We start from the raw sequence: 14,047 nt of genomic DNA, 5'->3' as shown, positions 1-14,047 counted from the left end.
AGTGAAGTGACATTAGGCTCACGTAAAGTCTTGCAGGATGACGCGGGCAGGCTTAAACGGCACTTCTATGTTCTTATGCTGCATGACATTCCAATTTAGGATATTTTCAATGTCATTTTTCTTCACCAAAAATTGATCACAGTTCCGAATGGCTGCCTCCAGGAGAACTCTGATAGAAAATGGTAAGCGTTCTACAAAAAAAGAAAAAAGTATAACAAAATAAAGTCATGAGACACATTATTATAAGAGCTATTGTAAAGCCAGTCCCCATATAAACCTGATATGAAGCATCAGACTATTTTCCAACAGGGAAAGAGGGTAAATTTAAATTGATTTCAACAGTTCGATATGTAAGAATACTGAATGGGTTGAAAAGGCATTCAGTAATAGAAAAAGTTAATTCTTTCACAATAAATGATTGCCTTACCTTGGATTCCATTAATAGTTTCTGTTAAGTCATCATGAAAGAAGTTAGCCTAGATATTTACCATATCACGTGCTGGCAAGTGACACACACACACACACGCACACACACAGAGTAATATTTCTTATGAAAACTAGTGTTCAAGAAATGAGAAAATAACTTCTTTACAACTAATGTAATTAAGACCAAAGTTTGGTCACATACACCTTTCAAAGGAAATATAAGCCCACATGCCATGCAGAATGGCTACTGGTAGTGGGTTCAAGGATACAACAACAGTTCAGAAGAAAAACTATTTTGTTTATTTATAAAAGAAATGTTTATTCCTGATCTATGAAAACTATTCACCAATATTATTTGGAAAAGACAAGAGTGCAAAGGTAGAAAAGCAGAGGATTTGGGATAAAAAAAGACATGTTTTTGTCCTCTGCTCTTACCCACATTGTTGTTTCTTGATCATGTCATTGATCCTCTCTGGGTCTCAGCTTCCTCAGGACTTCTAACATTTTATAAACATGACCTCAAGGGGTTGTTATGCAGACTAAATGATGTAATATATATGTATAAACCCTCTATATACTATAGAGTGTTATATAAATGTCACATGTATATAATAATTACTAACATAAAAATGAGCAACATAAGAAAAGGTGTGTGAGTTTGTGTGCTTAATTCAAGACCATTCACCCATTTCTGCTACTCCCTCTTTCAAATCTCCTAAAGGCTAATTAATTACATAGCTTAATTACTATGCAAACGAGACTCAAACTGCTGTCAGACCAATTAACATCATAGAGCCATGCACCTACCATATCTTGAATCCTTCAGTTTATTCAAATTGAAGAATTTCTTTCCTGGTTGTGCAGGATCTAAAGGCTCAACAAGGTGTGCAAATGGGTTGCTCATGATTCCTGATGGCCACGTGTCCCTGAAAAGAAAAGGGAACATTTAATTTCTAACTGTCAAAACTGGACCTCATTTATTTTGACAATCACGGTAGATATTCACTTCAAGACATCACTCATCTTTTCACAGGAGGAAGGCAGGACATAAACGACTACAAGAATTATATTCTTAGCAAATAAAATGGGCTTCTGTGAAGGTATCGTGAAAGCTAGCATTCACCTCTTGAGAGACCATAAAATCCCACACTTTTGTCTTATGTCTACAACTTTCCAACATTCTTCCACCAATAAGATATACCGTGTCTTATGGTAAATCCTGAAGATACAAACCGGCCCTTTGAGCTGGACTCATGTCTTGCCTGACAGGAGGTAAAAGGTCATAGCAGATGACATGGAATTGTATAAAACTTGAACTTTGGAAGTGGGGGCTTGAAAGCACTATTTCCTGTTGTAACAGTCTCTGCAGCATTAGAAAGAAACATGGTAGTTTGAAGTCTTCCTGATTCACTTTGCACAAGGTGGCAACAAAGTGTTCACATCAAGGAATCTCTGTTACTGCAGTGGGGCGTAAAGGCCTAAACTTACTTCCCAAGTGAGTGTGGAGGAGACCCTCTACCCTAGCTCCAGGCAGGATTATAAGCAGTGAACCAGGGAAGTAATTGTTCCTGGCCTCCACCACACAAATAGCAATTTCAAATAACATAAATGTACGACTCAGAGAAAAACACAGTAGGAATAGCAAGTAGAGAAGGAATAAGAAAACTTGCTTTCTAGTCCTACCCCTGGGGCAAAAATCTTTCAACCAATCCATTTCCCAATTTTGAGACAAGAATAGTAATGTTCCGGGGCGCCTGGGTGGCTCAGTCGGTTCAGCGTCTGACCTTGGCTCAGATCATGATGTCATGGTTTATGAGTTCGAGCCCCGGTTTGGGGTCTCTGCTGTTGGAGCAGAGCCTGCTTTGGATCCTCTGCCTCCCTCTCTCTGTTCCTCCCTGGCTTTCTCTCTCTCTCTCTCTCTCTCTCTCTCTCTCTCTCTCTGCCCTTCCCCCTGCTCATTCTCTCTCTCTCTCAAAAATAAATACAAACATTAAAAATAAAAAAGAATAGTAACATTTCTGAGGCGTGTAGATATCACTTAAAACTAAAATCTTAAACAAAAACAAAACACAAGAATACTAACATTTCCCCAATTAATTCAGGGGTTTTATGAATATTTAAATATTCAACATATTTGAGGATGACTAATATGGAATGATCAACATATTACTGTAATATGAAAAAACAATATGTGCAAACTCTGGACATATAGGTTCAGTTCATACCACCACAATAAGACAAGTATTGCAATAATGTGGGTCAAAAGAATGTTTAGGTTTCCCAATGCATATAAAAGTTATGTTTACACTATACATTAATCTATTTAAAAACAATGTATATACTTTAATTAAAAAACACTTTATTGCTGGGGCAGGGGGGTGGCTCAGTCAGTTAAGCATCCAAATTTAGCTCAAGTCACGATCTTGCAGTTTATGAGTTCAAGCCCCACGTCGGGCTCTGTGCTGACAGCTCAGTCTGGAGCCTGTTTCAGATTCTGTGTCTCCCTCTTGTACTCTGTCACTCTCTCTCTCTCTCTCTCTCTCTCTCTCTCAAAAATAAACATTAAAAAAATTTTTTAAATAAAAAATACTTTATTGCTAAAAAATGCTAACCATCATCTGAGCTTTCAGGGAATCATAATCACTGATTGTAGACAACTATACCAAATCTAATGATAATGAGTAAGTTTGCTATATTGTGAAAATTGTCAGAATGTGACACAGAGGCAGGAAGTGAAGAAATGCTGCTGGGAAAATGATACCAACAGACTTGCTCAAAGCGGGGTTGCTACAAACCTTCCATCTATAAAAAATGCAGTATCTGCAAAGCACAATAAAATGTGGTGTGTCTGTAACAGGAAATGACCCTTTGGGGGGATAAAAAGTTACAAGTGGTTCTTGTCTCCCTAGACAGGCCCATAGCTTCATGAAAACACCAAAGCGACTGGCTCCTTTAAGAAGGGCAGGGGCCTTGAAGTCAAGATTAGGAGTAAGACTCAGTTTCCACTACTCATCCTTTCATTTTGTTTGTGTTTTTAGCCATGTACCCATGTTGTGTTTTTACCCATATAACTTTTTGAAAACTAACTGAAAGTTTAAAAGAAATAGATATTTGTGTATATCCTCTGTCTAAAGTCCAGGGCTAGGGAATTCTGGGGAGAGGCAGTGGACTGAGAAGCAGCCCCTGCCTTCCTGGAGTTAGCAGTGCTGGAGGCCACAGGACAAGCCAGACACCTGTCAGGAGCACTAGAGAATGCAGAGGACAGAGTGAGGTTGTCTGCCAGCATCTCTGTGCTGGCAATGACTTCTTTACCCGAGTTCCACGTGGTTTTGCAGGGGCTGCCATTTTGTCAGGGAGAGGGAAAGCTATCTGCCCTAATCTGGGCCAATCCACTTCCTTCTCTGGGAATTCTGGAACCAAAACTAAAGAAAGGCCAGCAAGGGAAACTGTGTTTATAAAAGCATATGCCCCTAGACCATCTGAGTTAGAACTACCCAGGGATAGTTCTGGTTAAAAATACAGATAGATTCCTGAGTCTCACCCCTAAGCTACTGAATCAGAATTGATGGGGGAGGTGGGAGGAGGGAGCAGGCCTGGGTGGAATGTGCCGTCTAAGGGGGGCAGTGGCCATTTGGCTCCAGCCTAGAGCTGATGCAGGAATGCCCAGCCCACTGTTGACAGATCATCCAATTTTTCAAGCAAGTCTGGCAGTTGGGATTTCTACGTGAACTCTCTTGATTTAGAAATGTTGGTAACTAAATGTTTCTAAAATACCGTGTGAGTCTGTAGCATGACGGCTAAACCGAACACGCCTGTGGGCTCTATGTGACCACTGGACTGCCAGCCCGTGACATGTGTCCCAGCCCCACCTGGCAGATGTCTCAGACTGGAGAATGGCAGGGTAATCAGAGAGAGAGAAAACTCAGGTAGGCAACTACAGAGAGAAAGGAGGCGAGAGGTAACCTGCGTGGGCAACTGGATGGCGGCAGCTGATGTGGAAAAGTGGTGGATGGAAAGAAAAGGCAAAAGCTAGAGAAAACAGCCACGGAGAGAATCACCGAATCACGGGGCAGAAGAAATACAACTGAACCCTAAGTGTGGAAGGCTGGAGGATCTTAGGACTGCTTTGGGAAGGAACACTGTGGCTTTGAAGACAGAGTACATTTCTTTATCTTTATTTATTTTGAGACAGAGAAAGCATGAATGGGGGAGGGGCAGGCAAGAGAGAGAGAGAGAGAATCCCTAGTAGCCTCTGCACTGTCAGCACAGAGCCCAAAGAACCATGAGATCACGACCTGAGGCAAAGTTGGATGCTTAATCCACTGGGCCACCCATGTGCCCCAGAGGACAGAGCACATTTCTTAAAGTGCTACACAGATGTCAGATACTCATTGTTCATCCCCACTAAATGAGGAGCCAGTCAGGAGGAAAAAAAAAAACCTATAAATATACTGTTTAGTAAGAAATACGCTGGCTTGTCGGTATAAGTTTACAAATTGGTGGGCTCAGAAAACAAGACTAATAATTCCACTGATTGGAATTTTGAGGCTGTAAATTGAAAAAGGCAATAATAATCCTATTCTCCCTTTGATTTGTTACCGATTCTATTGCCCCTAGATGTAACTTTTCTACCCCACACAGTAGCAACTGCAACAGTGAAACTGCTGTTTGGCCTGCCTGGGAAATGGGTCAGGAAAAGAGCCTCTCCACAGAGGCTGTGGGACATTTGAGAATCTCTGCAGCCAGAGGAAGTGGTGGGAGGCCCTTGCAGAATGGGGCAGGGTGAGTCATTCACATCTTTAAAAAGCCTTGAGTCTTTGACTCTTCCCTATCTCTGTGTCAAACCCTAATGGGGACAGGTGCCTCAAGTTTGCCAAAAGTCTACGATTAAACCAACTGCTAAGTTGTACCCGTTTGCCATGACGCAGTGGATGAAATGTGTCAATTTACTTCCCTATAGCTTACGAATGCCCTGTAACTCTGGCAGAACTCTGAAAACCTTACACAATTTCTGCTGTTCCCACCACCCTATGAAGCCTACCAGTATTTCAGGACAGATATGGTGACCGACAGAGCTCTTAGGGAAAATGGCTTGTGTAAAAAGTGCTCTACCGTCTGCCTCCCCTTTTCCTTAAAAACTAGAAAACTGTCAGGGTGCCTGGGTGGCTCGGTCGATCAAGCGTCTGACTTCGGCTCAGGTCATGATCAAGTGAGTTTAAGCCCCGTGTCGGGCTCTCTGCTGTCAGCACAGGGCCAGCTTTGGGTCCTCTGTCTCCCTCTTTCTCTGTCACTCCCTAACTTGTGCGCATGCAAAAACCAACCAGACAATTGTCTAATTTCACTAATCAATGAACCAAATTCTACTTGCAGAAGCTAAAAGAGAAAGAAATCAGTCACCAGTTACTAAGTACCAACACATAAGTACACGGGTACCGGTACATAAATACACCCAATGCTTTACACCATCTTCTCTAATTTTGGCAACACCTCTGTAAGCTAAAGCATATCATTATTTCCATTTTACAGCCGAGGAAACTGCAGCTCAGAGAGATACAAAAATTTGCCTAAGGACATACACCTAGTTAGAGGCAGAGCCAGGTTTGAAATCCTGGCTCTTCCCACCCCACCCTCAAGCGACTTCCTCCACCCCAGGTGCAGCAACTTCGGTTCTAAACGTGGTGCTGTGTAGAGGTCACAGACCAACCCCAAAGCTAAAACAAACAAACAAACAAACAAACAAACCCCAAAAAAACCAAAACAGGAGAGATTCATGGGCCTGAGAAACCCTCCTGCTGAGACTCAGTTTGGAATACTGGAGTTGCTTTTCCTTCTTTCCAGGGTCACCCAGCACGTTAGTCTGAGCTGGGCATTGTCACATGCCCCTTGCCACTTTTACTAAGTCACAGGTCAGTGACAAGCAATAGCAGCAACCCAAAACTGGTTTTGCTTCTGGGAAACTGTCCTTTCAAAAAGCTGGAGGGCTCTGGAAATCCCTTCCAGGTTTCACTCATGCTATTACTCCTGTCTTAAAATCACTTTATAGGAGCTCCCAATGCTTTAGCAGTCCCAAGAGAAAGCCAAAAACAACTGTGTTCCAAGGAGGGTAGAAGGGAAAGACCTTTGGCTTGGGAACAGTCCAGATCCAAAGTAGAATCTAGGCATCATAAATGCCTCCTAGGTCTGCCTTCCCCTGGCCAGACTCCTATCCCATCCTCAAACCTCAAGTATTACTGCAAATCCTGCAGACTCCCCGAGGTCTGGGTTTCATCTAGAAACCCCACCAGCTGGCCAGGGAGCGCTGCCTACTTCCCACATGCACAGGAAGCACAGACCCCCACCATTTCAACTCCCTTCTTTTCTTATCTGCCATCCTCCCTTCCCTCTGTTTTGTTCCTGCCTTTTTTCTGTTTCACCTAATTCCCATTCAATACTAATAAAAGGGAGGAGTGAACAGAGACAGTTGTTGTGGATTTTTTTGGGGAGCAGGTGGAGTGTTATCCTAGTTTTTTTCTTTTTGGAAGGGTGAGGGTTAGTGTCATGGAAATAAGCACGGGTGCTACCTTTTCTGCTCCACAGAGTAAGACAGTATTGCATAGAGGAAAAGAGAAAACAAATTAAAAAGAAGAAAAAAAAGAAAGTTAAGAAAGGGAAATGATATCTTTTAAGCAGTGATGTTAGAGCTCATTCAGAACTTGTGCTTCACGAACCTTGTGTTCAGGACTGTAGGACCGCTGAACATTGGCCCCGGCCTGTGAATCAAGTAGGACGCATGAACAGTTCTTATACAAAAGGAATTTAAAGACAGACACTTGCACTGTACTTGAAACCCTTCTCTACACTTAGCTCACACTCTTAAAATGAAGAGAATTATTCAGTTGAGAAACAGTGTGTTTCAAAGCTAACCCATCCTGAAATACCAGCTGGGTGACTTGTACATTGTCATGATCCCCTCAGGTACATCTTGTGCCGGGACAGGAGAGGTTGGGGAAAGAGTACTGAACACCAGATTTTTAAAGCAAATTACTAAAAACACTAAACATTAGCATAGGCAGACAGATCTAATTTAACAAATGAACCATGCTCTTGGCAAAATAGGTACAGGCAGTTCAGAGCTGGGGTTCCTCCCCAACCACAGTCTTGCTGCCAACCAACCTTTGGTCTCAATTTTGGACACCTGCAGGGGACTCAGAGAGGCACCACCTTTTTGTGCATATGTGGCATGGCATTAACCCATCCCCCACCATGCCCTTGGGACACCTGGCCCTAGATGCTATGCAGGTGATGAGACAGAATCAGAGAATGTTGAGCCTTCTGGAGAGAACTTAGAGATGCCATAGCATTTTCCTGACCAGGAGACAGAGGTCCCCAGAAGCAAAGTGGGATCACTAGATTTATGAGTGGTAGACCGAGGAAGAAGATACAGCTGATTTTCTCTCCAATGAAATGCAAATTTCTGGCAGGGATAAAAAGTATGCGCAAAATCCTCCAAAAGTAAAGTTTAAAAAAGTACCACTTAGGCATATCACAGTCTTCTGGCACTTTTGTGAGTTAGTTCTCTAATCACTGACTGAGCCTTCCATGTGGTGCAAAATACCAGAGAACTGACTGGCAGCTGAACTTTGGGAAAACAACTTAGAGTTAAATTTTTCATAATCTACCCTGCGTAACTAGTTTTTTTTCTAAGAGAGGCAGACAAGTAAGGGCAAATAAATTTTATTGATATAAATATCAAACATACAATTCCTTACTCAGAGTCAACATAAGAAATGTGAGCAAAGACTCACATTAATAGAAATGAAATAGAAAAAGTTGAATTATATATATACGAGAATCTAATTTAAAAACTTCAAGACTATTAGTATATATTCATTCATACACACACATACCATCATATATAGAAATGAACAGAAAAAGATCTAAAATAAAGTCAACATTGATTACCCTTAAGTAGATAAATGTTTAAGTAGAAACTACCTTTTGAAAGGAAGCTAGAACACTTCATAAAGTTCCTGAAACCACAACATACGGTTCTTTCTTTCATAATGTCTGATGAGGATTTATTTAAAAGTAAATTTGTGACTATTACTCTTTAGATAAACCCACTCTGCTCCTCCCAACTGCGTCCTTGTTGTCGAACGATGCAGTGAAACGGTTCACTAAAGAATTTGTAAATGGTTCACATTTAACATCAGACAGATCAGTTGCATATGTCATACAGGTCACAAGTATCAATCCAAGCTGGACCCCTTCCTTCTCACCACCCTCCTCAGCCCTCCTCCAGCTCCCCCTTCTCCCCATCACCCTACTGTCCTGCAATCCCAGCAGGAGACCAAACTTGCTGCAGAACCATATCTTCTAGGCTGGTGAGAACTTCAAAAATATTACACTAAGTAAAAGATGATCATTGCAGAAATATTACAAAGTACAGGTAAACAAAAAGAAGAAAATAAAAGTCACCTGTAATACCATGCATGGTTTGGAGTTTCATCTAACATGACTTTTAAAGGTATTTGGATTTTGGGGCACCTGGGTGGCTCAGTCAGTTGAGCGTCCGACTTTGCCTCAGGTTACCATCTCATGGTTTGTGAGTTTGAGCCCCACGATGGGCTCTGTGCTGACAGCTCAGAGCCTGGAACCTCCTTCAGATTCTGTGTATCCCTCTCTCTCTGCCCCTCCCCCACTCGCACTCTGTCTCTCTCTCAAAATAAACATTAAAAAATATTGGAAAAAAAAGAAATAAATGTATTTAGATTTCTTTAAAAAATGGATTAGACCTCACAGTGTTTTGCAAATTGCCTTTTCTCACTCAGCAATACATCTTTATCGGGCTATCAGGTGATATTTTATATCATTTTTAATTACACCATAAAAATCTATCATTTAGATATACAACAATTTACTTAAATCTCCCATTAGTAAAATACTTAGTTTCCAGGTATTAACAGGCAAACAATGCTGCAACCTTTGTACACACTTCTTTGAGTAGGTCCTCAATCCATTTCCTTAATATAAATTCCTAGCTTCTGGTCCCTAGAAGTAGGACAGCTGAGTGAAAGGATTTGCATGTCTCCATTGTGTTAAACATCACCACGTGGCCTGGGAAAGGCCGTGCCAATTTATGACCCTTCTCTGAGGCAGTGAATGGAGGTGCCTCAACTAGGCAACATAATTCTTCGCCAAATGGAAAGATTAAAAAGCTAATCTTGGGCGTATCTTTAATTGCCAGTGAAGGTGGACACTTTTTCATCTGTCTCTTTGACATCTGAATTTCTTCTTTTGTAAACTGTCAGTCTGCCAGACACAGACCAAACCGAGTGATACCCAGATGGCCTTTGGTGACCAAATGTTCTCCTTGGAGGAGGACTTCACCGAGCTCTTAGTGTGGATGAGACTTGGCTCCGGGACCCCTAAAATCTTTGGGCAGCTCTAACGTCTGATGTACAGTCTGACCCCATGCCGAGGTGCATCCTGAACCTAGCTGGTTATAGCAAGGTAAGAGGCCCCATTAGCTTAAATCATGGTCAAAACCCCATTTGGTTCAGTGAGCTTTGCTCTCTGTTACCCAGACTGAACTTCCAAAGCCCAGGCAGCAATCTTGCAAGTGGGTTTTAGGACACTGAACACAGAGCACGGGCAGCACACTGCTGACCCATCACTCTTGCCAGAGGAACATCTCGGACCATACACCCTGCAGAACGCCACACCGTGATGCTTATTCGGCACAGCCAGATTTGCAGAAATGCGCGGAAAGGTCGACTGACTTTAGCTAAATGCCAGTGATTAGATCCACTAAGATTCACCTCTTCAAGTCACTTTCCAGACTCTGGAGTATAGAAATCCAAGATTTAGCTGCTTCTGTTATCAGAGTTGAATCTTTTTAGGTGGTTTTAGGATAGGGAAAGAGGGGCAGTATGAATGGGCCCCACAATCAACCAGCAGGGGAGAGGAGTGAGCCTGAGCAGCGGGACTCCTGCCAGTAATGGGGTGGGGAGGACAGAGGTTTTGTTTAGTTCTCGAGGGTGGGGAGTGTGCCTATCAGTTTCCAGGAGAGCTTGTATAGTTTCAAAGAGTTTCCAAGAGATTAGTGGAGAGTGATGGATAAAGTACAGACTGATGGATAAAGTACAGACAACACACGCTCCACACTATTTAGGATATCTAAAGGCACACAGGGGTGGGCTTTTAAAATCCATCCAGACAACAGAAAGAGGTTTCTTCTGTATTTCATGTGGTTTTCCCATCTCTCCCCTCCTCACATTTTCCTAAATACACCCATTCTGAATTTTCATGGGTCCCAACTCTAAAGTCAAAGTCAAGTCACTGCATCTCTAGAGTTCATTTCAGTTCACTATAAGGATTAGCAATGCTTCATTTATTTTCTGTTTAAAGAAAAATTAATTGGTCCCACTCCCAAACTGACTGTTGTGTATCTAAATATCATGCTACTTATAAACAACTTTTTGTCAAAAGCGAGATTCCAAGGATGTCTATGTAAGCATAAATAAGACTGAGGTCAGAACCACCCAGGCCAGCAAACCACCATGGCTTGTCAAGTGGATTTTTTCACAAAGTAGAGAACTAGAAAGATTAGCTCTTTGCTTTCTTTGATGTAACTACATCTGGACAACTGGAATAACTAAATATCTCCGGATTTTCCCAGAGACCAGGTCACCTAAAAAAACAAAACAAAAACTACCCACAGAAATCTCTTAAATGGGGTACTTGGAAAGAATTTTGACTAAGAAGCCCTAAGAGCAACGATCTATTTTGGGACATAATGTAAACAAAGAAAGAGGTAGTGCAGAAGGAGGGTCTTGTAGAAAGGAATTGTTGTGCAACAATATAACCAAATCCATCAACCCATTTTTCTTGAGCAATAATTATATGCGACGTGCACCCTTGTCTGTAAACATGAATAAGACTGCCTCTGTATCAGAAAGTTTTGCCATCACACAATTAGCTTGTCTTTTTTTATTTTTATTTCTTTGCTAAATTAAAAAAATTTTTCAATGTTTATTTTTTGAGAGAGATAGAGAGATAGAGAGAGAGACAGAGTGCTAGTGGGGAGGGACAGAGAAAGAGGGAGACACAGAATCCAAAAGCAGGCTCCAGGCTCTGAGCTGTCAGCACAGGGCCCGACGTGGGTTTTGAACTCACAAACTGCAGATCATGATTTGAGCCGAAGTTAGATACTCGACTGACTGAACCACCCAGGTGCCCCTGTTTTTGCCAAATTTTTAAATAATCAGTCTATTTTCACTTATTCTTCCATCTCATCCTGGACAACTGCCCAGAAGGCTCCACATATATTCCTAGATTTTTAAAAAGAGCTGTCACAGTTTTGAAATGATTGAGTTCCATTTTGAATGAGCCATATAACCTTTCTGTGCCTCAGTTTCCTAACCTGTAACATAAGTTTAGTTGATAATCCTAAAAAGTCCCTTCTGAGTGAAAAAAAATTCTATGCTTCATTATTCATGTATTCAACACACATTTATATTAACCATCTAATATGTGCCAGGAACTGTTTTAGGCACTGGGGATACACCCAGTAAAAAATGACAAAGGCCCTGCCTGTGTGGTGCTTCCATGAGGAAGGAGACAGAGTACACAGCTAAATGATATACAAACAGAATGTCAGATGGTGACCAGCTCTGTGGATAGGCAGGACAAGGGCAGTAGGGAGTGTTGGGCCGTGAAGCATACTGAGAGATCAAAGGAGGTCTCATTCATATGGAGCCACTTGAGCAGAGCCTTGAAGGAAGTGAGGGGACAAGCTATGTACAACTGGAGCAGGGGTGAGACCATGTGCAAAGGCCCTGAGGCGGGTCTGAGGAAGGCAAGGAGGCCAGGGCAAGGTGAATGAGGGCAGAAAAGGAGACAAGGTGGGGAGGCAGCAGACTTGGCCACTGTAGGGACCGTGACTGAAGACAAACTACAAAGTACTGTCCTAGCTTTACACTTGGTTTAAATTAACTGTAGATTCCCAACACTGGAATTTGTTAAAGTCTGATATGAAATTAAGTCATAATGTGAAAATACTAGATTACATTTAAAAAGTAGCTAACTTCTGAAATCTAACCCTTCTGTTTCCTTGAACTTCATTATTAAGTAACACTGGAAATTTTTAGGATGTATCATTAAGATGATCATGACTCACTCAGCAGACATACACAGCCACTGCCAAAGGCAACAGACAGGATTTGGGGGACAGGGGCCATGGCCACTGCACTGTCTGAGGGAATAGCCCCTGCGCCTTGTCAAGACTCCCAGTTCTAGGCTTGCTGGCGAAGACAGCACAACATCATATGTAATTCCCAAAGGAGGAAGGCTTACCTGACACATTCTTTAAGTTCATTTTAAATTAACTGCAGTAGCACAAACTCAAAAGAACAGAAATAGTTTTAATTTTTGATATCACTGTGGTCTAATAGAAGCAGTTTCACAAAAGGGCTTGTCAACTTCAGAATTTATACTTCCAGGAAAGTCATCGTGGGGTCATAAAACATTTGGTCAGAAAGGAAGAAGCAGGGCAGGGCCCCCCAGGCGTCCTGACCCAGCCCTCTGCTCCTGATCTCTTCCTCTCCTCATAAAGGTCAGTCTTCAGCCTCTTCTTGGAATGTGGGTCTCCTACCCTGCAGTAACCCACAGTTATCAGTGGGGCTTCAAAAATGACACCTGCAGACACCCCAAAAGTGACATTTTGCAGAACCAAGTCCTATAGCATCTAACTTACAAAAAATTTTTTTTAAGGTTTATTTATTTTTGAGAGAAAGAGAGAGAGAGAGGGCGAGCGAATGAGCATGAGTGAGGGAGGAGCAGAGAGAGAAAGGCAGACACAGAATCTGAAGCAGGCTCCAGGCTCTGAGTTGTCAGCACAGAGCCAGACTTGGGGCTCAAACCATGAGATCATGACCTGAGCCTAAGTCGGACGCTTAACTGACTGAGCCACCCAGGCGACCCCCTATTGCATCTAACTTTTGAGGCGAGAGGAGCGGGGTAGGGGCAGACCACTGTGTTTTTAAAAGCATTATGGGGCAGGCCTAGTTGATATCCCTTCTTTAAGAAAAGCTGCATGATTTCCTCAAGCTTCTGAACAAATTGTATAGATGTTTGGTAATGAACTTTTCTAACTCAAATTTTAGGAACTAGAAACAAAGAGTGTCACTACAAGAGGCAGGGTGTCAGGCTGCCAGGGTCTCAGAGGGCAGCATTTATCTCCATGAATTTCCCACGTTTCTGAGGTCATCAACCCTCACTCACCTCAGAACTGGACTTAAGAATGATGACTCATGCTAACAGAGTTCTCAGAAGCTTGAGGTATAAACCCATATATTTATTGATTTTCCAAAAGAAAGACAACTGCCAGGACGACCCGATGCTCCTGTTTTCTGACCATCACATTCTCTCCCCAGAGCAGTTGAGTGATGTGGTTCAGAGCTGGAAACCGAAGCTAAATATCAGGCGTATTGAAAGGGGGAGCTGGAACTCAAAATCAAGTCCATCACACTCTAAAGCCTACCTCTTAAGCAGCTAAGCCTTCACCCTATCTCAGTGGCCCAGACAGTGGCATGGCATCTATATGCAAATGCCATTTCATGGCATCAAAGACATAACAAGT

General features: G+C 42.2%; 1 protein-coding gene across 1 annotated transcript in view; it reads right to left on the bottom strand.

Moving 5' to 3' along the window:
• Positions 1-14,047, bottom strand: part of ACO1 (aconitase 1) — a 65,432-nt gene that overhangs the window by 38,935 nt on the left and 12,450 nt on the right. Inside the window, exons 2-3 of the mRNA XM_047065223.1 lie at positions 1,234-1,352; positions 23-191 (exon numbers count right to left, since the gene is read on the bottom strand). Of these exons, the coding sequence (XP_046921179.1) occupies positions 23-191; positions 1,234-1,330 (266 nt within the window). The 5' untranslated portion in view covers positions 1,331-1,352. The remainder of the gene's footprint in view (positions 1-22; positions 192-1,233; positions 1,353-14,047) is intronic.

This window comes from Lynx rufus, unplaced genomic scaffold (genome assembly GCF_022079265.1).
Source record: "Lynx rufus isolate CCGP_SWC_20201006 ecotype Redwood Valley unplaced genomic scaffold, mLynRuf1.p SCAF_10, whole genome shotgun sequence".
Lineage (NCBI taxonomy): Eukaryota > Metazoa > Chordata > Mammalia > Carnivora > Felidae > Lynx > Lynx rufus.
This window is presented reverse-complemented; position numbering and strand designations above follow the sequence as displayed.